Below are 25,793 nucleotides of genomic sequence, written 5' to 3'. Positions count from 1 at the left end.
AAAAGTTATTCACTCGAGCTGTGTCTTACTGCCATCTCGTTTCATACCTGCAGCAGTGATTGTTTTTCTTAAGAAAATTGAGACAGAAATGTTGTAAGTGGGCAGAGTCAGGCAGTCTGACAGATATGCTTTTAGTTTGCTTTTAAGTCTGTTTCTGCCGTTAAGAGTTGATCACGCTAGCAGAACAGGTGTCCAGTTTTGTTTTTCACTTGCTCTTCCCAGCCAGACATCCCCAATTTTCTTTGTACATTCTGTTCTCTGGTCTACCCCCCTCCCTCTTTTTTATGCATTCATCTATCCACACATTTGTGTCAACACCCCTGCAGCTCTTTATCACGATGAAAAATACTGAGAATCATTACCTGCTGAGTGCTTCTTACACGTTGGCTGTCTCCGGCTCCCCTAAGGTCTTAGTTGTTTTTACTCCATTCCTCCATTTCTTTCCTTTCTTTGGAGGAAAGAGAGTGCAAAATCCAAAGAGAGGATAAGAAAGAGAAGGTAATGCAGAGAGAAAGACAGAATTGTCAAGGATAAGGGAGAGGATCGATGTGTGTGTGTGTGTGTGTGTGTGTGTGTGTGTGTGGGGGGGGGGGGTATAAAGTGGGATGTAGGTGCTTAGTCAGCAACAAGGCTTTCCGTCGGGAGTGGCCTTGAACTCCATCACAGAAGGGAACTGGGATCATCGAAACCCCCTGTAGCCCCAGTATATAGATGCACAGCAGAAAACAGCCCTGCGTTAAAGCAGCGCATGGGCTGCGCTGGTGGGGGTGTGCAGTTCAATGAACCAGTTGAGACAAAGAAGTATAGTCCAGGGGCCTCATTACAGAAAAATATCCTAACCACTATCTTAAGTTAAGTTTTAAAGATAGAAAAATCCCTCTATTACAGAAGCAGCTCCTACACTCAAGACTTTGTCCTATTTTAGACCTCCTATCTTATCTTAACCTATGATATCCTAACTATAACTGTCAATCTGATTTTTTCTAATCGTTTCTCATCCTGTCATGCCTGTAACTCTGATTACAATGTACCAGTTGGCAGCAGTAATTTTGACTTTAGGACAGGGTCTATGCCATTCTAACTCGGGAAATCCCTAGGTTTAGAAGGTTCTGTAAAAGCTAAATTCCTGTCCAAAGATGAGACAGGATTCAGTAAGGAAACATGTTTCTGTAATTCCCCAAATGCTGAATGTCACCCGAAACAGAAAAAACATAGGATTTCAGACTTTCTCTGTAATGAGGCCCCATCTCATCAGGCGCTTAAACACTGCACAGAGGTTTGTGTAATAGTCAGACAGAATTGTACAACTCTGGAAAGGTATTATGCTGGCAACTATTTTAATTGTACTGTTCCGTCTTAAAGTTGATGCATCATTGATGAACTTTGGAAGATTTGCTTTGATCAGGTATCCTCTGGAAATGAAACATTTTGCCTGTTCATTAAGTCCTGAAATTCTAAGCGTGTTCTGCTTTGCTCAGTCCAGACAGGCTTTAGCTTAATATGCTTTTATGTTACAAACATAAATTGGAGAAATCAATTCAATAGCGTGGGCGTACAAAATGAAATGAAATTGGATTATGGTTTTGTCAAAATACAGGGAGTAAAATGAGAGAAGATAGATTTAATGTGCTGTCCTATGAACAAAACTTAAGAAAACCAAAAGCCACCATAGTTTCATTAAATAAGTAGTATTTATTTCAGTATATCAGTTCAAAGTATAAATCTGGCTAAGTGCAGTGGCCTTTGCGCTTGTTGTTATGTGCCTTAACCATCTGTTTTTCTCTTATTATAGGGGTTTAATTGTAAGGCATAGCACTATATGTCGTGGTGGTGACAAAATTCTTATGAACCCCCTGATTGTTTTACACAGGTGAGAAGTATGTTCCAGAAGACCTACGGGGAGGTAGTGACGCTGTGCCCTCCAGGAGAAGAGGACAGGAGGAGCTTCTTCTCTGACCTTCTGTTGGTCCAAGCGGCCAGGGCTCCTCCACGCCTCAGGAATACAGGTACTTACAATATTTACTTGGACATGCACCTGCAGAGACTCATCTCTGCTGTCATTCCTAGAGGGCAGTATTGTCTGCATGAGCTTCTTTCCTTCCTAATTCTGATCTCAGTCTTTTTCAGTCTTTTTTGGATCCAATGAAAGGTAGAGGTGCAGATTGTATGTATGTGTGTGTGCCTAATTCACATTTGCACACTGTTGTGTAATTTGCTCAAGATTGAGAATAGTTCTGCACGGAATAGTTCTGCACTGTGTACAGTTGGCCCAGTGTGAAGCCATTATTTTTCTGGACATCTCTATCGCTCGGCTGCATCAAAATCACTAATCCACTTCCATCCCTCTAAATAACCCTTGCCTCAGCTCTTCGTGCTCCCTAGCCCAATGTTTGCGTTCAACATAAGACAACTGTCCACTCAGGTTTTCAAATGGAAATTGTGCCCAGTGTTGATCCACAGTTGTCTCATGGATGCAAGGCAGGGGTCCCTCTCTTTACTCATCCTGTGCTCTTCAGAGGTTCCTGCCTGACTGAGGCTGCAGTCTGACTTCCAGCCGAGAGGCCGGCACAAAAGCAAGGGGAGGAATTGCTATGAGGAGCCTGGCTGCTATTAGACGTAATTAGAATCAGTTTTTGAATTGCTGCTAGTGAGGGAAGCAGCCCGGGGTGCTGTTGAGCCATCCTGAGGATGTCGGCAGATGCCTTGGGCGAGGTTTGGTGCCGTGGGAGACGAGGAGAGGATATCTGCTTACCTTGCTTCATGACTCTGTCATTGGCCAGAGGCATTTCCTCAGTGAATTTTCAAAACCTGTGTTTGCAAAGGAGCGTAGCGGTGTTACTTCCTTTTTTTTTTGCAGCAAGAATCTTAAAACATATTTTTTTCCCCCTGGGTTAACCATTTCTTGGTTTGTGTCTGCAATGATGATTAGAAAAGAAACGGTCAAGCCTCGGGTTTGACATTGGACCGTCTGGTTGGTCGCTTCCAACCAATGGGCTAGCTGTGTGTTTTGTTGCTATCGGTAAACACACAAACATATTTTTTTGTTTTGTTTGGATTGCTCTCGGTGTCAGATTTTTTGGTCTTTTCTATCGATGGAAGCTGTATGAAAACTTCATTTAGTTAGCAGACTTTTCTGTTTTTGCTTCAGACATTTTTTGCTTCTCTCCCAACAGAGAGGTGTGAAGAGGCACTGCCAGTGGCAGAGGCTCCAGGACCCAGAGTCCTATCAACAGAGGAACAGCGCCGCCTGGCTGAGCAGGAAGAGAACACACTACGGGAGCTCAGGCTCTTTCTCAGGGACGTGACCAAGCGCCTAGCCACTGATAAACGTTTCAACATCTTCAGCAAGCCAGTTGACATTGAAGAGGTAAAGAGGAATGGACCAACACCCTGGTAACTCACTCAAAGTTTGACCGCCTGTTTTAATCATTTTATTAAAATAAACTCTGTGTGTCAGGTGTCAGACTACCTGGAGGTTATTCGGCAGCCTATGGATTTGTCCACTGTCATGACCAAGATTGACACCCACCAGTACCTGACAGTGAAGGACTTCCTGCTGGACATCGACCTCATCTGCAGTAATGCTTTAGAATACAATCCTGACAAGGATCCTGGAGGTAAGGAGGACAATTACTTGGACATGCTCTTGAATACACATGCACCTACATGAGTGGTACTGTACATAAACACATGCAATATACACCTAATCATTATTTCTACAATTCTCATGCTTGCCCTCCAGCAAACATTTGCCTACTTGTTCATAAACACAAACATTAAACATTAAATTCAAAATAGCCAGCAATTTTGTGCTAAAATAGGCTAAACGCATCATAGAACAATATCTCTATTAATGAATAGATACTAAAGAATAAGTGAATTTGTCCAACTGTTAAAAGATTCCTTCAATCTCAAACTCAATCTGAAGATTATCCCTAGAACTGACAATGAAAATCAATACAATCTGTCACACTTCTACATCCCCAGTGTCACGTTGGTTCCCTTGATCATAAGTAAACATCGGACAATCCAAATAAAGTATCACCACGTCTCTGTGTAGTTACTGTTGTGTCCCATTCAGCTGTCATTGTGTGAGTAAAAAGTCATTTCATTTAACACTTAATGACTTGTGAAGTGGGCTTTCAGGCGGTCAAATCGCAGAACCTCAGTATGGTTTTCCTCAACTTGATAGTTCAAATCGAATAAAGTGCATACAGCCCTCACTGAAAACACATTTCCACAGTGTAATTCATGCTCTGTAGCTGAGAAAGGCTGCATATGCATGAAAATTTAATTGTCTCTTGTCTTGCGATTTGAAACAATATTTTTGCATCATCCTCCTTCCCCTCTCTGCACCTTTTCCAAAGGCAAATATGGGCTTCATAATGAGCGCTGGAAAACACAAGGAGACATATGTATGCACAAACCCACACAAACAAAAAGGCCTATTATTTGCCGTAGCTTACAGATAAATTGGATTTGTTTTTGTTGTTTAAATCGGGTACTTGCTCGCATGACAGGGAAACATCTATGTTAAGAGAGATACATGTTTGTCTAACTTTTTAAATAAATAACTGAATAAGAGAAAAAAGTTACTTTCTTCACGGATCAAATCGGCCTCAACAGCAATGCCACAATGTTAATTGAAAGCTGCATACAGGCCTGTGTGAGACTATTCAGTTTATATGACAATTTTAATTCTTGTGTGTTTATCGGCTTGGTTCCCTCTCAAGGATAAAGCTGCCTGACGCCAATGGGAAGCAATTCTCTGCCAGCCCAAATGAATAAATCATATCTGGGTCTTTGCAGGCGAGGGCCTGGGTCATTTGTTGGAATGCAGGGTCTACAAATGATACACTAAAGGGAAAAAATGCAATTAGGCAGTTTAATAAAGAAGACTAACGAAGCCTCTCACGCAGTGCTTAGCCCAGGGAATATGGCCCAGTCTTTGCACAATTATGCTACTGGGAAGTTCTACACCATCTCACAGTGTTGGGGGGGAAATACCTCATTATCCCTCAGTGGTCTGTTTCTCCATGTCCTCCATGCTATCTTCCTCGTACTGTTCTCCATGTGCAATCACGGTGGCTTTCTTGTCTTTTACATCCTTACCTTGCTAAATAATTACTTGTTTATGTTAATAAGGCTGATATCTCTGCACACCGCAATGTGACTCAGTGTCACAAATATGTCTTTTTTTTGCTTGAGGGGAAACGGCGATAACAACCCCTTTATCATGAAGATAACAACAGCGATGTATGTCAGCACGTCCTTGTCTGTTCTAGATGCGGGGGTTGGGCAGGGCGCATAAGGGTTCTGATTAGCTCTTGGCATCCCACATGGCCTTTGACACCCTGTCCACTGACAGGCACTTTTGCTCTAAAACTGCACTTGCATATACACAGAAAAAAAAACAAGCGCACACACACGCAACTTGCCTCCATCGCAATTAGGCAGCCGTCCTCCAATTAGCCATAGAAAGCTGGCAGATTGTGACCCCTCTGCCACTCTCTGCCTGAACTGTTCTCCCTCTGCCTGCTGTAATGAGACTGCCTGTTTACGGTGCCTATGCTTTCAGCCTGCCTCTTCAGCTCAGTCTTTATTTTTCCTCTATGGATGCAGGAGCAGAGAAAAAGGAGGATTTAATGATGCTGCGGTACATCTTAGGCAATAAGAGTTATGAAGGTGTAAGGAGTGTGAGCGTGAGAGAATGAGTGCTCATTTAAAACAATATTTCATTTTGCATGTATATGTGCCTGCGTGTGTGCATGCGCCCACTTTTGCGTTCAATGCAGGAATTGGTGATATCAAGACTCTTGTGCCGCTGAGTTCTGCCTGCTACCGTTTCTCACCAAAGCCAGCTCTATCCTTTTACTCAACCTGTGAGAAAATGCTACAATCCCCTTTCTCACAGATACAGTGGAATGGGGTGGGCTTGCTATCGACTCTTTGCCTTGCACTGACATACATGATAGTGTGTGTAGAACATTTCACCTCAAACTGCAGACTACATAGCCAGAGAAAAAGGAGATATCTAAAGAAAAAAACACCCTGTTAAAGAGTCCATTCCAGAAATACTGGTTGGATTTCTTGTGTTACAATGACATGCCCTTGAACATGCATGCCTACGTCAACACAGGAAATACACAGTTTTGTGTCTTTTGTGTGACACTAATGGTATGTTTCACTGTCTCCATGTTTCTCAGACAAGGTGATCAGGCACCGAGCTTGCAGTTTAAAGGACACAGCCCATGCTATATTCGCTGCTGAGCTGGACCCCGAGTTTGACCGCATGTGTGAAGAGATCAAGGAAGCGCGTAGGAAGAGGGGTAAGGAAATCACAAAATGGAAAAGAATGTTTTTCAGTCATTTAATAACACATACTAGTTATTGTACCTGCAATACATTAAAAAAATTAATACTGTTATACAGGTAAAGGGCAAAACTATAAAATGTTCTCTCTTTATGAAGTTGAAAAATATGAAGGCCCACACATATATTTAATTAGTACTTGACTTCTTAAGGACGATGACCTCTGTGGTGCTGAAAGAAGCACAGGAGGGCCAGCTTTTCAACAGTTTTCTTATTATTCATAATCCTTTTAATAAGAATACTGACAGATTAAAGCTAAATCAGGTGCTTTGTGCATGTTGTATCTGCCATTTCTGACTGCCTACGTATTTTATGTGAGCTAGTTGATACATTTATATATGATAAGGGCCGTTGACACCAAGGACGATAACTACAGCATAGCTATAGATCTAATTATGAATAAATTGTTTTCAAATTCAACAAGATCAAGTGGATGGTGGTTACCAAACCGCAACTATAACGATGACAGTGGCGAAAACAATATCGTTGGAATCACTTACAGGGTTATTTGACTAACGATAGCAAACATGACAGCCAAACAACATCTATCTGAATTTACAGGACCCCCTCGTTGACCCCCCTGTTGTGCTGAACGACGCATAGCAGCAGCTACTTTTCATCTTTATTCTTTCTTTAAATGATTCCTATTTATAACAATGACAGGAAAAAAACCTAAATCAAGTGCTTTATAAATATTGTATCTGCTGTTGATGCCTTATTTAAACTAATTGATGCAATTAGGAAAGACAATAATGCAGAAGATGGGGAGGCTCTGACACAGCTGGAGCGTGTACTTGGCGCCACTGTTTACAGAGCGTTATCGTTCATCAGTTTGGGTGCTCACATCGTTGTTTATTGTTATAGTTATCCCTATAGTTATAGTTGTGGGTGTGGACGGCACTTAACGCAGAGGACGAGGGACATGTGGGGCTCAGACACAGCTGTAGCACGTGCTTGCAGCCACTATTTACAGAACGTTATCGTTCATCAGTGTGGATGCGCACATCGTTATCGCTATAGTCTGCATTGCCCTTTTTTTTAGGGATGGCTATTATTATTATTGGAAGGGCAGACTTATCAAGCATACTAATGACACTGACCTGAAAAGCATTATTTGTTCATCTAAATAAACAACTTTGGGAGAATACTCACTCATATGAGTAATGAGCCTGAGCCAGTCCATGTTGGCTTTTCAGTCCCCCTCTTCTCTTTGTAGTATTTCTTTGATAGATTATTTTAGAAAATAGAAACATGTTTTTTTGGGGGGGTTGGGGGGGTCTGAAGGCTAGCCCAGTAGTTGATGGAGCAGTCGGTTTCTTAGTGTAAAGTATGTGGCGGGGGGAAAGGAGCGATGCCCGAGGCTCCAGTGTTCCAGACAGTACCTTATGTGCTAGCTGTTGGCCTGGCGCGCTGCATCTGTACACTCACCAAACAGCCCCAAGCAGTGCTGGGTTTAAATGAGGTTTATACACATAGAAACAGTCGTATACAGTGTACTAAAATAATACACTTGAGCTTTTAAGTATAGACTTTAATGTAAGTGGTCAAATATTAAGCGTAAAGACATGTAATCATATATGTATGTATTCCTTTTGCTAATATTTGCCCACATGGGAATAGTTTAATTAACACACACACAGAAAAATGACTCGCAGTATATGTGCGACGTTTTGCCAAGACGACAGAATCAGAGAGAAATGTAACCACTCCGCCCCCGCCGCCCCTCCCCCCCTGTTTTATTGATTGACTGTGAAGTCATGTCCTCTCTGCACTTGATAGTTGAATTTACAGACATGAGAAAACAAAACCAGTCCGCTACATCAGAAATGCATCTGAGGGCCGAGTGCTTTCCCCATTAATATCCTTTAACTTTTCCATTTAAGGAGATGACACACATGCTCTGGTCTGTCATGATGGATTCTTTTTGGTCCATTTTTTTCAAAGTGTACGGAGGGAACCGCACAAGAAGACCCAATTTCTCTTAAAAAGATTATCTACAGTATTATGCACAGCCGTACCCCCCCAGGGCCTATTGACTTATGACTTAAACCACAGAGGCCTGGCTCTTCCAAGTCAAGCAGGAAACTTTTAGAAGGCACTCTGTTGCTTTTGATTTCCTCTTTTAGCAACTAAAGCCACAGAATACTAAATGAATATTGCAGGAGCAGAAGTCAACTGCCTGAGAGGAGGAATACAGCAGTGTAAATATTTCATTTTCCAGTCAAGGTCCTGCTGTAAAGCCATCAATTAGCCCAGCACTGCATGAAGTCCATTTGCAGCAGTGTTTGAAACCCACAGTGCATCTTGGGGTATTTCCCCGTGTCAAGATGAAAGGAGCCGTGGTAAATGTTGCCAAAAACTTAAATATTACTTGATGTCAGAGTTGAAATGTCTCACTTCAAGGCGCTTGCAGGTCTCCGCATTCCACCTCCCGTCAATTCTCAAAATGAAACATAGCCACGGCAAAAGAATGATGTTGTAGTTTTTGGTGTTATTAGGGATGTTAATGATTTATTAGTTATTGGTTAATCACTGTTAATTTAACCAATTATATTAAATGATTAGATTTGTTGTAAGTGGCCCAGATTGCTCACTTTAGATACAACTAACCAATTTTTTCACTGTCAACAAATCTGTCATAAAGAAATTGATTAGTTGATTGGTTTATAAAATGTCAGAAAATGGTGAAAAATGTTGATCATATCACGTCATCAAGTGTCTTGTTATGTCCACAACTCAAAGATATTCAGTTTACTGTCATAGAGGAGTAAGGAAACCAGAAAATATTCATATTTAAGAAAAATTTGTCTTGACTGAAACCAATTAATTGATTAACAAATAGTAGTTGAAGATTCATCAACAATCCCAATTTCAGTGAAGTATGGACGTTGTGTTAAACGTAAATTAGAATACAATGATTTGCAAATCCTTTCAACTAAAATTCAATTGAATACACACAATGTTCCTACTAAACTGGAATTGGGGTTGTAATAATCGATTATTCAGTTCATAATTTAAGCTTCACAACATCACAACCCCTTTGTCATCTTCTTCTGTTGGATCACATTTTTTATCACTAGTCCTTCCTAGCTTTTTGGTGTTAATAGACACATCCACATACACACAGGCACTCTATCCTGCCAGCCTCAGAAGTGTTATCCCATTCACACACACCATACATTTGCACATTGCACACACAAAGAGTATTGTCTGTTGTCGGTAACTGATCCTCTGTGGGCACCACAGACCTCCTGCCGCCAGCTCAGCTGACGCTGCCGACGGGCACTGTGGCAACCAGAAAGCACCACACTGCAGGAGAGGAGCAGGCCAGGAGCAGCACTCAGGGCGAGGCCACTGACAAACAGTGCACCACTAGTGAGTATCCAGACTTTATCCAAAACGTAATAATTGCTACACAACTTGAACAGGGTGATTGGTGAGAACTACAAAGTGATAATGTGTGATAATGCATGTGTGTTCCCTCCGTAACCTACCCAATAAGTCAAGCATAAAAACAAATAACCAGTTGGGCTGGTCAGACCATAGCATCGCTCTACTCCATGGCCGACTCGCAATCTAGTTTCTGGTCTAGTTTCTTTGTGAGCGGCAGGTAAGTAATATCATCAGTGATCAAACACCATGTAACTCTGGTAACACCAACTACTGCAGCAAGCCTACTGCATATTTTGGAAAAAGAAAGCAATGCAGTTACACCATCCCAACTCAAACTAAATACCCTTTTACCTTTCTGTTTGACTCCTGCACCTTCAATTTTGGCTCCTGTTTTCTTCTAACGTTGTTTTTTTTCTGTGACGCAGCAGCAAACAGCTGTGTTGTATTACACCAGTATACCAGCTGTATGTGGTGTCACACACATGCATGCTCACACATAGACACGCACAGACATACATTTCTCAGCAGTCAGAGAAGCATCACAGTGAGTAGCCTCATTAGCGAGGCTGTTCTCTCCTAACCACTCCGAACATGACCACGCCACAGAGCAATTACATGCCCACCTGTGGTAAACGGCAGGTGCCTAAGGGTGAAGGGAGGGCCAGGTATGGGCAGGGGGCAGACTAATGAGGCTGTTAACTGAAGAAATCAGAGGTAAGCAGGTTTTACATGTAATCTGGAGAATGCCCTCTAACTTCCACCAGGACAAAGTAACAGGAATGATATGAGCTACTAGAGGTGCCCTCAATAGTTATCATGCGGTGTATTGAATCTAGATAAGACTGACAGTGCTGTGGTGAGATGTGTGACATTTACAAAACATCCTGTGACTGAAAAAGATCTTTTCACTGTATGTGTACAGAAAATCACAGCTGGTGCCTTTTCTGTGTGACTGCTTCATCTTACTCTATGGCAAAAATGTGACATGAATGAATGCCTTGGCTTAAGCAATAAACCTTAATTCTAATGTCTGTTTTTTGTAACCAAAATTTAGAGTAATGTCTGTGTGACTGTGTAGTACACCTGTCCAACACAAGGTGGTGCTTGTCCCTCATGAGAGCATCTGTTATGGAACCCCTGCTGTGTGGGTAAACTATTCCTTCTCCCAGGGAGATGGTTCCCTCTTGAGAGAGGAGGGCCTCTGTTGGCCACCATTAATACTGTGTGCATGTGTAAGGCTTGAGTTCACTACAGTTCCTGTCCTGCTCAGCCATGCACAAACACCTATATAATAGGGAGGTAAGGTTTAGTTATTAAAACTGTCCCCAAACAAAATTCAGTCCAGGTGAACGAATGGAGCTTTGATGGAAGAATGTAACCTCAGACTTGATCTAGTAGTTTTTCAAAGATTACTTTTTTTATGTCAATACATATAGAGTTCAGTCTAATGTAGGACAGTACATTACAATTAATACAGCCTACGTTGCCATAGAGCTGATTGGACATCTCCGACATTCTTCACAGAACTACTACACAAAATACACAAATGTATCATTTAATATCACATGATATTGTACCTAATGAGCTCACTTCTTGGTGTGTATTATCAATATATAGGCTGCAACAGTACTGATTGATGTATTTCTCATGAAACCTATGTAATGCTATTGAAGCATTCATTCGGTAGCAACACATAAAAGCAAGGTAGAAAAGATAATACATGCTCATGTTAATCAAGTGGTTGATATTCGTGTAATCCAGACGGACCTTTCTTCTTATATCTTAAGGGTGACAGCAAACTGTGTATGCTACTCTTAGCTGCAGTTTTTTATCTACAAAGCCAAATGTCACAGATGCGGACCACCAATTTAGAAGCTCTTGGGAAAGTCGTTATCAGCCTCCACCAGAGGCTTAATTAATTAGGCTAACTCAGGTGATTAATTTGTGACATCGGCAGACAGTTTTCACCTGGAGCACCTCAGCAAGGCAGCTATTAGACTAATTGATCACAGAGTCAGTTATGTCTGGAGATATGACACAGCATCATAATGCAGTGCAGCGCATCTGCTGGGAGAGCTGAAGCCTCTGTGCCGATGCTGGAGAAATAAACTGTTTGTGAAATTGCTCCCACAGCGGCCAGGTCATTTCGGGGTCATTTGCTTTCCTTTCCTCTTCTGTGGAAGGTCAGGACACATGAAGGTTAAAGTTATCCTAGATCATTACCTGCAGGGGGAAGCCTATCCGGAGCCGTTTTGGTATCTGCAGTTCTGTACGGCTTTTATCTGGGCCACCTCTTTCCTCTCTCCTTCCATCCCTCCCGCTTTTCCTTGCCTAGAGCTGAGAATCGCCTGTGACTTACAGATATAACAGAGTGGTGGTTTACTGGGATGAGATGCACTATTTGGCAAAATAGTGCATTTTTGTGTAACTGTGGCGAAAGTTACACAAAAAGCTTTTTAAAGGCTAAGGGTATTTCTGGATCAGGTGTTAAAAGCAGCAGCTGTGGATAAGCCAGGTTGTTGAGATGTAGATAGCCGGGGCAGCTGCGGACTTCTCTGATGTTAATGCACAAGAAAACAGGAAGGAGGATGTGGTTTCCATTAGCCTGCATGGCTAGCTCTGTCATGGTTTCTTTGCTCCCCCTCTCTCACAGCCCTTCTCACTACCCCCCTCACTCTCTCCAGTCACTTCATCCCTGGAGGAGCAGAACGCCCAAGGCCCATTACCTGGGCCACAGCCCTGGGTTCAATCATAGTGCACTACCACAAGCATCCGGTTCATATAGAGTGCCTTCCTTTCATTCATAATTAAGCCCTCAGTTTTCCTCATACACTGTTCATTCACATTTTTTCCCCCTCTGTGACAGTAGGATGGCATGTGCTTGATTAAATAGCAATGTCTGATTATTCTCCTGCATGTCACACTTAAGTGGTTCTAGTTCATTAAAAACCTTCCTCTGACTTTTTTATTTGGCGTGGTTCACCAGTGTTTTTCCACTGCCAGTTGACAAGATAGTCCTTATTAAAACTCTTTAACTGTTTGTGGAAGAAAAAAATAGCGACGCTAGCACCACATAATGTGACCTCCGCGTCACTCAATAGCGTGCCTAAGGCAACAGCCACCATGTTGTATTCATGTAGATGGAACACCGCTGTGTCCTGCCTCTCCCCTGTCTCTCCCCTGCCTTGTATTTCACATCACAGTAAACAGAAAGCTCCTCTCCCCATTGCCAAAGTCAGTCCAGCACAATACCTTGATGGGATATTTTAAAGTCATAATAGACACTCCCGCTTCCGTTTTACCTCAGGCTGAAGTAGTTATTGCATGAAAAGATGGCCTGGATTTTTGCTCAGGACAAAGAGACAGCCGGCACACAGCCTGTGACGTGCTGTGATGGTCACAGTGCACAGGGAAATAGGTTAATAAACCGACACTTTCGGTTAAAAAAACACAAAGCCCTGTTGCAGACAATTCTATTATTTCTTGATTTTCACTTCTTTGCTGCTTCTATTTACAAGAACATTGGACCTACTGCCCTCGGAGGGATAAGTTTAACCTTGAAGCCAGAGTGTTTTCAGTGCAAGCTGACGCACACAATATCTCCTCAGTATTTGTTTTCCAGTTGTTGCCATTGTCACTTTTGTAAAGCTCTAGTCTGAGTGTTACATTTGACTGATTTCAGTAAAAAGTGGAGAGTTATGTGAAATGTGGACACAGTTGGCCAGTACATCACAGCAAAATGTACTCTTTCAATCCAAGTGATCTGTAAAACACCCTCATGTCACCCAATCCCTCCGTTAAGATTTTTCCACTTGTTTCTGCTTCATCACACATTTGTCTTCCAAATCTGAAAATTGGAAAAGAAAATGTGATAATTAAATTCTTTCCTGCAGTCGACCCTTTTCTTGTTTGGCAAATTGATTTAGAAAATGCAAAACAGGGTTTTCTCTTCAAAACCCTGTTTGAAATACTGCTATGCGTCTTTGCTCTAATTGATTCCTATATTTAAATTAGATCCTTTTAATTATATCTGTCCCCATACTGTATCTTGCACATTTCGGTCTGCACTGAATAATCTTGTGAACGGCATCTGGTACAGACCACAGGTGATGAATGGCATGTTGTTCTGTGGATGAAATATTTCTTCAGCTTCCTCGGGGATAGAATTAGAACATTCTTGTGGTCAACAGCAGAAAACAAAGCGTCTTGCCTGAAAGTAAAACCGCGAGCGTTATTAGTAGTTATTAGAACTCAACACTGACTCTCCCCAAGCTACCTCTTGGCGAAAACAATCTTAAGTTGCACACTCTGACACCCAGTGGCGCTCACTGATAAAATCCATGCAAAGCCCTGAGCGAATAAGCATTGAGCTTAAGCTGCCATTTTGTGGGCACAGATGCCTCTTGGATCATTGTGGTACCAAGCGTGAAATGAATGTAAAATCATCCATGATGCCTCTTGCTTCCATTTATTGTTTTTGTGTGCAGATGAGCTGACATCAGTGTTAGTGTCCCTGAAGATTCATTCTGTGTCTGTGGGTCTTTTCAATCCCAGCATACCACTGTGTGTATAGTTGTTGCAGCATGAAAAGTGTACATCATTGACAGGGTTGGGTGGTGATCCTCTTCACAGGGTCTGAATGCCTGTTTATATTACTGTGCAACGCATATAATCATATAGTAGTACTATATATCTATATATCTATATATATATCTATATATATAGAATTACTATATCATTATATGCGTTGCACAGTAATATTAAATCTTCTCTTCTGACACAGTGGTTACTGTTCTCTAACTTTGCTTACTGTTTTTTTCACAAGTGCTTGGTGCCTTGGTTATTTAAAACATGCTAGCACGGCAGTGTTATAGCCACAGCTGATATTCTATCATATTCTGAGCAATAAAAAATAACTGTAATTCAGAATAAATCAAGAATTAATACTTTGTTCAATAAGTTTGATCTCCACTGTATATATGTAATATATATTATGGTAAATACCTTATGTTTCCGCCAGAAACAATCTGGAGAGTTGCACTGGAATGATTGAGAGTTGCTGCTCATTGCCTCTGTGCATCCCCAATGACTGCAAGGTGTGCGTGTGCGTGTGCGTGCGTGTGCGTGTGCGTGTGTGAACGCTGAAGTTTCTGTTGATTGACTGGTAAATCAGGTGGCTGGACCTCTAATGACGCATTCATTGTTTTCAGATTGTGTTCTCATTCGAGGACTATCTGTCCATCACAAATTGCATTCAGGGGCTTCTGTGGATTGTAGACAGGTTTAGATTTTCACAAAGGATTGCACGGCCTGTCATTCCAATTAAAGTGGATCTGGGCCTGAACTTTCTATGACAAAGGGCTCTGTCTTTTCTTTTTCTCTGTTTCTCGGCAACATTAAAGAGCATCCCAAAATCTCAGTATTTAAGTTGTACTACACAGAAAATTATACACAGCCTCCTGAGCTTTTACTCTCATTGTTTTTACAATAGTGCAGTCGATTAGTCAATTTCAGTAAACATCAGAAGCCAGTAAACGCCAAGCAGCCTAATGGGGTGTATTCCCTTACTCTGTTCGGTTCTGATAAGTTGTAATTGACTGGAACAATTGCACAAACATCATGCATTAGTGCTTGATTAGTTGGAATGACTTATGGATTTGTTTGTAATATCCAAATTATCTTTTGAACTTGCACCGTGCACTCATCAAACCCAGCTTGATGGAAAGCGAGCCGGTATCTGTTTCTTATTAAGATGCACCTTTTTGGAATATGGCCACCTTGTGTATCGTTAAGGCAGTGATGATTTAAAGATTTAGTCTCTGGATATCGGATTAAAATGTCTTACCTTGCCACAGGAGACATCACACTAACACCTGTTCTTGTGTTTTGTGTATCTTGTGTACTCTTGCCTTGGAAATCTTCCATTGAGTAGATTTCGTTTTGCTCCTTTGGTTTTGATGGTCATTGGTTCTGATGCATCTTCTTTCCCGGAATAATGGATAAGATAATGTCTACATGTTCTGTGGTGGAGATTAAGTTTCGTAAACACAAACTCAGCCATCCGTGCTCACATCTCTGGGGACTCTGGGGAATAGATGGCGACATTAAGCGACATGAGTCACGTTAGACCACCGTAAGAATAGGAATGTGCGCCGACTGGGTTTCTAATTACAATGAATTACTCTTAAAATAGCACTTATCCAGGCTAATCACAACATCTCCATTAAACCCAGGGATGAGATGCATGTTCTCCAAACAAAACTGCTCTTTCCTGGCTAAACACTCATTATGACATGTCATGAAAATTGAGGGCAGTTAACTTTGGCGTTAAGTCAGACTTGCAAACGATTCATTGGTATATATCAAACTTTCTTATCGGTGGAATATCAGCTACTAATGTTCCTGTATTAGTTTCAGTAAGAGCTAATGTTATAATCCAGGTTTGCTCTTTCTTGCTGTGACACCATTGTGCCATTCTGGGGTCTGTTTCAAGCAGCTGTAAAATTCTCTCTCTCTCTCTCTGTTTCTCTCCTCTCTCCCTGTCCTTTTCAATGACTTCCAGTAAAGTTTTACTTTCAAAGCATAGTTAATTATCCTACCATTTAGGGACTTAACAGTATTATATTGGTATATGCATCCATAAATAGGCACCTTACAAATGCAGTCCAATCCAATGCCAACAAAGCTGGCATCATCAAAAATGTACATACAGTTGAATTTGCATCACTCTGGTGGTCTGAATTATGACCAAAACTAAGATTTATTGCAGCACAACTTTTGTATAAGATAGTATCACATTAGAAGCTTTCCGGGCAGTAGAGTCCATTGCTGTTGCTCAGTAAATGTAGAATATTATGAATAGTACAGACGACTGAGGGTTGTTGTTTGTATTTTCCTCTTAGTTAATGCACTTTGGAATTCCTAATTAAATTTAGTGTTCGCATATTGGCAAAGATGTTATTTGCAAATCTCTTTTTATTACATTACGCTATCATAGTCCTGGAAAAGTGGGTTGAAGATATGAAAAAGTTTTGAAATATAATTTTAATGTGTGGGAAGACCAGATATATGATCTTCTCTTGCCTCCGAAAATCTCCTTAAAGTACCACCACTAACTTGAAAGGGAAACAAGTGATCATACATATGAATATGAATACAGATAATCACATACGCCATTCATTTTAATCAGAATCAGAAATACTTTAATAATTCCAGGGGGAAATTATTTACCTCTATATGCGTCTCCTTTTGTGTAAGCTTTATCAGTTTCATTGCAAACAGCTGTTGATCAATGTAGTACAACTGTCCAACTGGCCTGACAACTGTTATGGTTTTGGGCGACAAGAAATATGAAGGGTACGAGTCTTAACATGTAATTTAGCTACAGCCAAACATTATTAGTCTCACCAGGCATTTTTTTTATTGCAAATAAAAGCAGGAGCAAAAAAAATCCAAACTGTAATAGCTGCTGGTGGGGTATGAATACATGGAATCACCATCAGAGCAAATGGCAGTTAGGGATCAGCAACTCAGTTTGACAACTTAAAAGACCATTCCCTTGGTAATGACAATGCAAGAGCTCAGCTGACAGATTAGCAGATCAATGCAGAGTACTGCTTGAATTGCCTGCCTGAACTAGCAGCCTCACTTCATTTCGGCTAGACAACTTACACACTCATAACTTACATAAGGACATGTAAGAACTGTACAGCTGCATTTGCTTATTCCAAACGTTATATTGTATTTGTTACTACAGTATCCCTTATATATATTTAAAAGTATTATTGTTTTTCTATTTTTAGCTATTACAGTACTTTGCCTTTATTTGTATTCTTATATGTTGATCGTAGGTACCAAGCACCACATTCCTTATAAGTGAGACCCTTTTTGGCGATAAATCTAATTTTTAGTCCGAGAATAAATGTCAATATTTATTTGGGTGTCTAGCTCTATTTTGATCACTGCCGCAGGCAAAATTGTTGAATCAGCCAAAGCAAAAGCTGGGAGCAATCAATACATGTAACCCCCAACACCTCAAAGTACAACACCAAATACACCATGGGGCAGTTTAAGCTAGGATTAGCATTAGTCTAGTTACTGTCTGGGAAATTTGCCATTAATTAGTAGAGAGCCTATCATACAACCTAGATTCTTTTTTTTTCTCTAAGGGTGATTTTAAATCTGTTACAATCGTATAGGACTCCCCCACTATCTTATATCTTATGTGCAGCATTTTTCAGACGGTAGGGAATTGTCAAAGGGCGGCTTTTGGCACTGGCCGTATGTGCTTCAGTAACTGCTTAAAGATGGCAAATTAAATAAAAAATATAGCGTTCATTGGTGTTCATGGGAACAACTGTGAACAAACACCAACGTATAGTTATTTGCACCGTTGGTCCTAAACACATTTTGCAGTTTGCACCCATCTATTATTAGTTTTAAATGCAAGTGAAAGCATGCACTGTTGTGCTCTGCTTACGAGACATTTTTTAGACATACGAACTCACGCATCAGTCAATGGATCTTCAAACGGATCCAGTAAGGTATCTAAGTAGAGCAAAGCGAATCCCTGTGTAAAAAGTTTTTAATTAAATGTCCCTTTTTGTCCCATCCGATGATTATACAGCTGTGACGACCTGAATGCCTTAATAGACTTGCAGGGTATCTAATTGGTATCTAGTCTAATCAATTTAGCAAAGTACAATGGCTATCCTTCACAGATCATGGCTTGTATGAGGCGTTCAGCAGATTGAAAGCAAACATAGCAGTAGCAATTAATCCAGGAGTAATCTAACAAGTATGATTCCATTAAGGACCTTCATTTGTTTGTATTTACACAGGTATATAATACGGAAGAAAATCTGCAGAAAGTATGCAGCTTTGAACTTGAGTAGCCACATTACATTTATTTAGCTGATGCTTTTTTCCAAAACAACTTACGCACTCAACCCATAGACTGTATAAAGAAGTCTCCACTTCCTGCCACCATACAAAAGTGAAGCCAAAACATCCCAGAGACGGGGGCAAGTCAATCGCAGCTGTCAATCATGTCGCGTCACCGTGTTTTTGTAGCATCAAATAACTTAATTAACCAATAGGGCTGGATGATGTCTACCGAATTGACATAAGACGATGTCTACATTTAAACATTACCATAGACAATGACATCGTTGTTGTCCATCTAACTGCAGGTCTGTATAGGCCTGTCTGTCTCCTCTCTGCTGAGCTGCTTGACTGCAGACCAGGTCATCCAAACTCTATTGTCTATGGTACAACCCCAAAAAGTTTGAACGGATGAGTTTTCAGTCTGTGATGGAAGATGTGTAAAGTTTGGTTGTGTGATGTCAATGGGCAGCTCGTTCCACCGTTCTGGAGCCAGGACAGCAAACCCCCTTCGTAGTGAGAGTACTAGCAGCGAGCCAATTGGCAGTAGCAGAGCGTAGTGGACAGGCTGAGGCTTACAGTTTGGCCATGTCCTGGATGTGAGATGGGCCTGAGCCATTCACAGCACAGTAGGCAAGTACCAGTGGCTAGCTGTTAGACATTGCTATTCTCTTTGGAGAGCTCTTGCTAGATGTATGCTCTCTTACACAAGGGGTGTGATAACTCAAACGTCAGTCAAATGAGCCAACCAGTGCACATCTCTTTACCTCATCATTCCTGCCTTGCAGCTTGTCTGTATGCATGTTTTTGCTCTGGGCGACAGACCTTTCCCCCAGAAGGCTCTCAAACCTTACTTTGTATGTATGTGTGTGCGTAGCCTGACATCTTCAACAGTACTTGGAGCTGCTGGTGCATTAGGGCATATCTGTGTTCTGAGAAGAGGGCACTACAGAGACCGTCATCCCACTGGCCATTTACTGAGCAGCAGAGAGAAGGACAGAAAAAGATAGAGGCTCTGACTGAATTATGTCTTCAACTCTTCCAATTTCCCCTTCATAGTAATATTATATGCAGTTAATACAACCCATTGTCACCTAAGAATTGTCTGACAACCCATAGAGCTCATTTGTTCACCTGTTAGTTATATGCAACAATTTACCTGGTTTTAAATAAAGTGATTTGTTGGCATTTTGCAAAGCAAGGTGGCAGATATGGTCTGCAAATTGTTGGGTTCGTCTAACCATAACATTTCTTGGGTTTCAGTTTAAGCTTTAACTCTGGTTCATGCTGACTCTGGTCTTACATGATAAGACTCTAATAGACAGATGGTGCTAGTAGACACATTTTGGTTATCTTTGGACAGTTGCTGTTTTCCCCGTTTCTTCATGCTAAGTTAAGCTAGCCGTTTATAGGCTCTAGCTAAGGGCTGGGCGATAATGGAATCATATCGTCATGAAATCATACATCGAGATTGTGTGATCAACAGTTACTTGGTCTAAATTGACCATAACAAGCACAAACTAACTCATTTTCTCCAGAAAATCTGATGTGAAATATTTTTAATTTATAGTTTTCACATAAGTTTTAAAATGAGAAAATACTCAATCTTTATCATTTATATATTACATTCCCACAGGAGTATACAAAAATAGGCATTGCCATGTGGTTATTTCATCTAGACTATTTATTTATTTGCTGACTTATCAGGGAACGTGATATATATCGTGATTGAGACATATACAATGTATATCAGGATAGGATATTTTAGCCATAAGGTCCAGCCCTACTCTGGCGCCATATTAAGTGTACTAGCATGAGAGTTGTATTGATCTTTTTCGTCTCACTCAAGAAGCCGAATACATGTATTTCACATAATGTTGAACCATTCGTTAAACCAGCAGGGTGGTGTGGCTGTCGAGGCCATTATGTGAGAGAAAGAGTGAGAGAGAGGGTGGGTGAAGGAGGGAAATGGGAAGGGAGCAGAACAGCAATTGAGGGAATTGACTGATCTCTTTCATTTCAAGAAGCAAGGATGGGATCATTTATTGATCTGGACATTTCATTAAGTGTGGATGTGAAGTGTCACATCAAGTGACAAACAGCTGTCTTCCTTTCATGACCCAGAGACCCTGAGGCCCTGTGTCACCACGACAGTCTCTCTGGCTCTCATTGGCTCCTACAATGTTCCCCATGTTGTCTCCTGTTTGCTTTTCACCCATTCTTTCTTACGCCATAATTAAAACTTCCAAAGCAAACGTGGTAGAAAGTTGTAAATGTGGAGTGATATTTAGAAATTGAATGACTGCATTATTCATGAATGGAAAAAACACAAATGGGAAGCAACAGACACAGATCTGAATAGAGGTCACTTGAAATTCAGTTGGGCTAGATACAGAATTGATAATAGTTTTTATTTTACCTTCACCTGTGGTTATATATTCTCATCATTAACATTTATTAACATTTAAAGGGGGTGCCTCTCTTGACCTGTATTTCCAACGCACGCCAGATAGTTGGTTATTCTGTTTTTATTTTTTTTCTATGTTCCTATTTCTAAAGACAATTTAAATTATTCATTTAGTTTCAGTGATTAGGAACCATTGAATTGGAATTTGTTCAGCAGTCACGGCAGGGGATATACAGCTTTTGTGCTGTGTTAATTACAGCTCAGTGGAATGATTCAGATAGAAGAAAAATGGCTGAAATCCCCAGGGAAGGATAGAGTTGGAAAAATATACTTTTCAAGAATAAGCTCTTATTGCTTATGCTTAGAACAGCAAAACCAAAGCAGTGTTAGGAATGACATTGTTTACTGTGAATACAGTGGTATTATGCCTTGTTCACAGACCTTCATTTCTTCCTTCTGTTTTTAGTAAAACATGCCAGCTGAGAGATAAACACATGAAGCAGATGCAGACCCCTTTTATGTCCTTGCTTTGGTTTAATTGAATGATTATTCCACTTGTTGGATGTCTTTGTCTAATGATGCTGCAGGCATGGGCGGACTCATGGATAGTGACGACATTCTTATAATAAAGCTTTGATGTCCAAACGAAATAATTATCGCAAACATTGCTGCAAAGTTTGGTCAGTCATGTGATCAAACATTATTTGGTAACATACTAAAATACTTCCCCCCCGTGTGAATTGAACAAAACACTTGTTGGTCATTTCTTAATATACACCTGTTAATTACAGAAAGTTTGGCAAGAAAAACATGTAAAGACATTTTTTGCTTCAACCACATAATCTGCAGTAGGGATGGGAATAAGGGATAAGATGGGATAAGATTTAATCAATACCAATGCAGGTTTTGATTCTTTTTATCCATTCTCTATGGATTCCTGATCAATCTTCTGTATGGCATGTATAGAGTCTTCCCATGTTTTCAGCATCAATGCAATGGTTTTATTTTCTCCGAGTCTGAACACAGTGTAGATGAAATGAGACTATTTGTACAGCATTCATTTTCTCAGTCAAAAGAAAATTGGCTGCCTGCATGTTGATACGTTATTCAAAACCAGGATTTTTTACATGTTGTTTATGTTGTGTCTAAAGATGCTCCGGCATTCTGCTGGTGTTTTCACTCTTACTTGAAATGATCATTTTACAGACCTTAAAAGCTGCACTGTTGCCATCTTTCTTGCTGAAATGAAGCCACGGTTTGGACCGTTTCTTCCACCCCTTGTCGCAAGTTTCCCGCAGTGCACAAGTTCAGCAGCATTGTTTTACAGTGTGCAGCTGTTAGAAATTCTTGCATGCATTGATAGAAAACAATTCTAATTCGTTACCGGTTCTCAACTGAAACCTGTTCTCGATTCCCATCACTAATGTACAGACGTGATGAATGATAACAACTGAAGTGATTTTAAAGAACTGCACATGTTTAGAAAGAATACACCCGTGTTTAAAATCATGAAAAGACAAGCTGCGTTTATTTGTTTTAGGACTGTGACACAGCTCCTAACTCTAAGCGCGTCCACATCAGCTGCAGGTGATTAGAGCAGGGTAGATCAATACTTCATTTATGTTACAAGATTGAGGCCCCAACTGCAGTCGGTTCCAATGAACCAGAATGGCCAAAAGAGTTGGATGAAGGGTTGGGCCTATGACCGTGTACACACTGTGAGTAACTGCAGGGCGTATGCATGTTTTCCTTGTGTGCATGGGCACACACAAAGCCTAGTGGTTACAGGGACTTGGGAGGGCAACAGATCAGCAATTCTTCCATAAGTGTTTAATTAGTGTGAGACCAGGGCCTCCTTAGTGTTTTATACACTGTACATCACAGAGCTTGAGAGGTGGTTAATTGCTTTGTAGAATGCCGTGCACCTGCATGGATCATCATTTGTTAAGATTGTTAAGACCTGATTTTTTTTCACAGTCATTTTTAAAATCCATTTCTTAAAATCTTTACGAGACCGTGTTTTTAATTTTTTCTTCTTAAAAAATGAAAAACTAGAATAGTTTAACAAATCTAAAGAAGTCGTTGATGTAACTGCTTAACAGCTTTTATACATTTATAAAAGCTTTACCCTCCAACAACTTTGAAACCTCCCAACGCATTTATAAATTGCCAGAATTACTCTTTCATTACTCACACGCTGTTCCATTTTTCTTCTTTCCTCACTCAGATTTGAAAGGCTCATAGTTGTTTTAATGGTGTAAGCCTTCCTTCATTTCTGCTTATAGACCAAGGTGAAATCTATAGCCCTCATCCTGTGACTGATGTTAGTATGAAATCAATTGGACTTTATCTATTGCTACTTATATGCACACAAATCCCGTGTGGCTAATTACACACGTGAACACAGAAAAATGTTGAATTGTACATTCACATAATTTCTTTGGCATCTGTTTTTTCCTTTTTCGTCCCAAAATATTGTAATATATTCCCGGCATTAGTGTACCCTAACTGGCCTAGTGTCCTAAATGTGAATTCATAGAGGAGAATTAGAGAGCAAGCATTTCCTGTAGGCAAGGACACACACACACACACACACACACACACACACACACACACGGACACACGGACACACGGACACACACACACGGACACACACACACACACAGACACACACACACGGACACACACACACGGACACACACACACGGACACACACACACGGACACACACACACACAGACACACACACACGGACACACACACACACACACACACATACACACACACACACACACTCTCAACCTAAAAGAGGTAAGTAGGTTAGTAAACAACAGAGCATCTGTCCAGGTTAAGAGAGGACTGTCTCTGTGTGAATCTGGACACCAATTCGGGTGGACTAGCTGACTCTCCAGACCAGTGCCACTGAAAAATGTTGATACATGTGCTGGATGGGAAATGCCAGTTACGTTCTGTAACTACACTCAAGCATTACGCTCCTCTGTCACTCAGTCTTAAACCTGCCCCACATGAGATAAACAGAGCTCTGCATATTTGTCTGGTTCCAAGGCAAAGGAACCAGAGGCCTGAGATCAGGTTTTTACAATTTGTAAATAGACAATGTGTTTGCCAATAGATATGGGAGTGGGTCACAATGAGATGATGACATTTCACTTGGTTGTAGAGTGTGTCTGTATGATTTGGTGGTGATATATTGGGAAGTTTGATGCCTTCCTTTTAAATCATATTTTTACTGAATGCTCTGGGACATTAAACAGCCATGTGTTGTTTTTTTTTCCTATTCATCTAGTGGACAGATTATACAAATGAGATGCTTAATGAGTCATCTTTAGAGGTGCTCGTAGGCGGATTTTGTTACCTTTGGACAGAGCCAAGATAGCTCCCCTCCCTCCCCCCTTCCCCTCTCAGTCTTTATGCTAAGCTTACCAGCTGTTGGCTGTTGCTTCTTATTTACCGCATAGTCGTGAGAGTGGTAGAGGTCTTCTCATCTAACTCTTGCCTGACAAAGAGAATTGATTAAGAATTTAAACAGTGGCATATTGGAGGGATTGCCTGGATGTGTTTAACCAGTACAGTAAGCATGTGTCAGTACTGATGATAGTGTTGAGCCCACGGACCCATCTAGCTGAGATGGATACCCTTGCCTTTATGGGTTTGTGTGTCCTCGAAGCGTATAAAAGTAATAAATAGCCTGCACCATAATGCTATGGGCATATGGTGCTTCAAAGTTTTTCTTTGATGACTTACTATAAACTGCACATAGATATGTATCTGAATTGTGCTTGCAACCCTTTGGGGCTTTTACTGACTTGACTGTGCCATAGAGACAGTGGATCTGTCTGGTCATGTATACCTGTGCAAAGACAAACCTATAAAAGTCATATAAAATCAGTTTTAAATTGTAGTTTTCTCCAAAGAAATTTAAGTCAAAAGCTACTGGACTCCTCAAACAACCAAGTCCAGTTGCTTTGGACTTAAATTTCTTTGGGGATAACAATGACCTGGACAAATAAGAACATTCACGGGCTAATTGTAGTTTTATTCTACAGAATCAACCAAATATGTATTTTCTTTGCCCTCTCTTCAACTTGCTGTGTGACCGTCTTACTACTTGGAATTATTTAATAATGAAATTAATGAATTTGAGGCACTGATTCACATTTCACCTCAAAGGCATTGGCGTAGTATACTGCTGTCCATCAGTGGCACTGGACTGATGTATTTATTTAATGCTTGCTGGTACGGCAGTGTGCCTGCTCATCTCCTGGGGCTTTTGGCACAAGCGCTGTTCTGAATGTATGTATGATGTCAGCTTTATTTCGACCACTTCTTGAATCTCCTATGGTTGAGGCACTTTTAATTATTACAAAGTGCTCTAGTCCTCTTTTCCCTTCCTCCTCGTCTCCCCCACTAGCATATCTCTCCTCTGTGCTTGGCTGTTTATGCTGGTTCATGCATTATTTAAGAGCTGACTATGACCAGTCATTTGCTGCCATCCTGTCTCACTTTTTCCTCTCTTAGGAGCACGCTTCATAGCTCCGATGGTGATAGCTGACCCCATCTAAACCTCTTCCACTCAGTGGTGGATTGTTTGTTTTGGTTTGTGTGTGTAAGAAAGAGTGGAAAATGTGTATCCAGAGAGGGTTAAAAGGGAAATGAGAGGTCTGCGGAAAATAAGCCACTATGCTCTTTTTTTTTATGATGTTCTTTTTTAGTATAAC

The 25,793-nt window shown here is 40.8% G+C and overlaps 1 protein-coding gene across 1 annotated transcript in view; it reads left to right on the top strand.

Annotated features, from left to right (window-relative positions):
• atad2b (ATPase family AAA domain containing 2B) overlaps nt 1-25,793 on the top strand; it is a gene marked incomplete at its 5' end in the record, with an annotated part of 69,034 nt that overhangs the window by 17,197 nt on the left and 26,044 nt on the right. The window contains 5 exons of the mRNA XM_083933671.1: nt 1,871-2,006; nt 3,174-3,367; nt 3,458-3,617; nt 6,207-6,329; nt 9,619-9,747. Coding sequence (XP_083789797.1) covers nt 1,871-2,006; nt 3,174-3,367; nt 3,458-3,617; nt 6,207-6,329; nt 9,619-9,747 — 742 coding nt within the window. The remainder of the gene's footprint in view (nt 1-1,870; nt 2,007-3,173; nt 3,368-3,457; nt 3,618-6,206; nt 6,330-9,618; nt 9,748-25,793) is intronic.

Source organism: Echiichthys vipera, assembly GCF_963691815.1.
Source record: "Echiichthys vipera genome assembly, chromosome: 19".
Lineage (NCBI taxonomy): Eukaryota > Metazoa > Chordata > Actinopteri > Perciformes > Trachinidae > Echiichthys > Echiichthys vipera.
The sequence above is the reverse complement of the archived record's forward strand: the minus strand, read 5'-3'. Positions and strand labels throughout refer to the sequence as shown.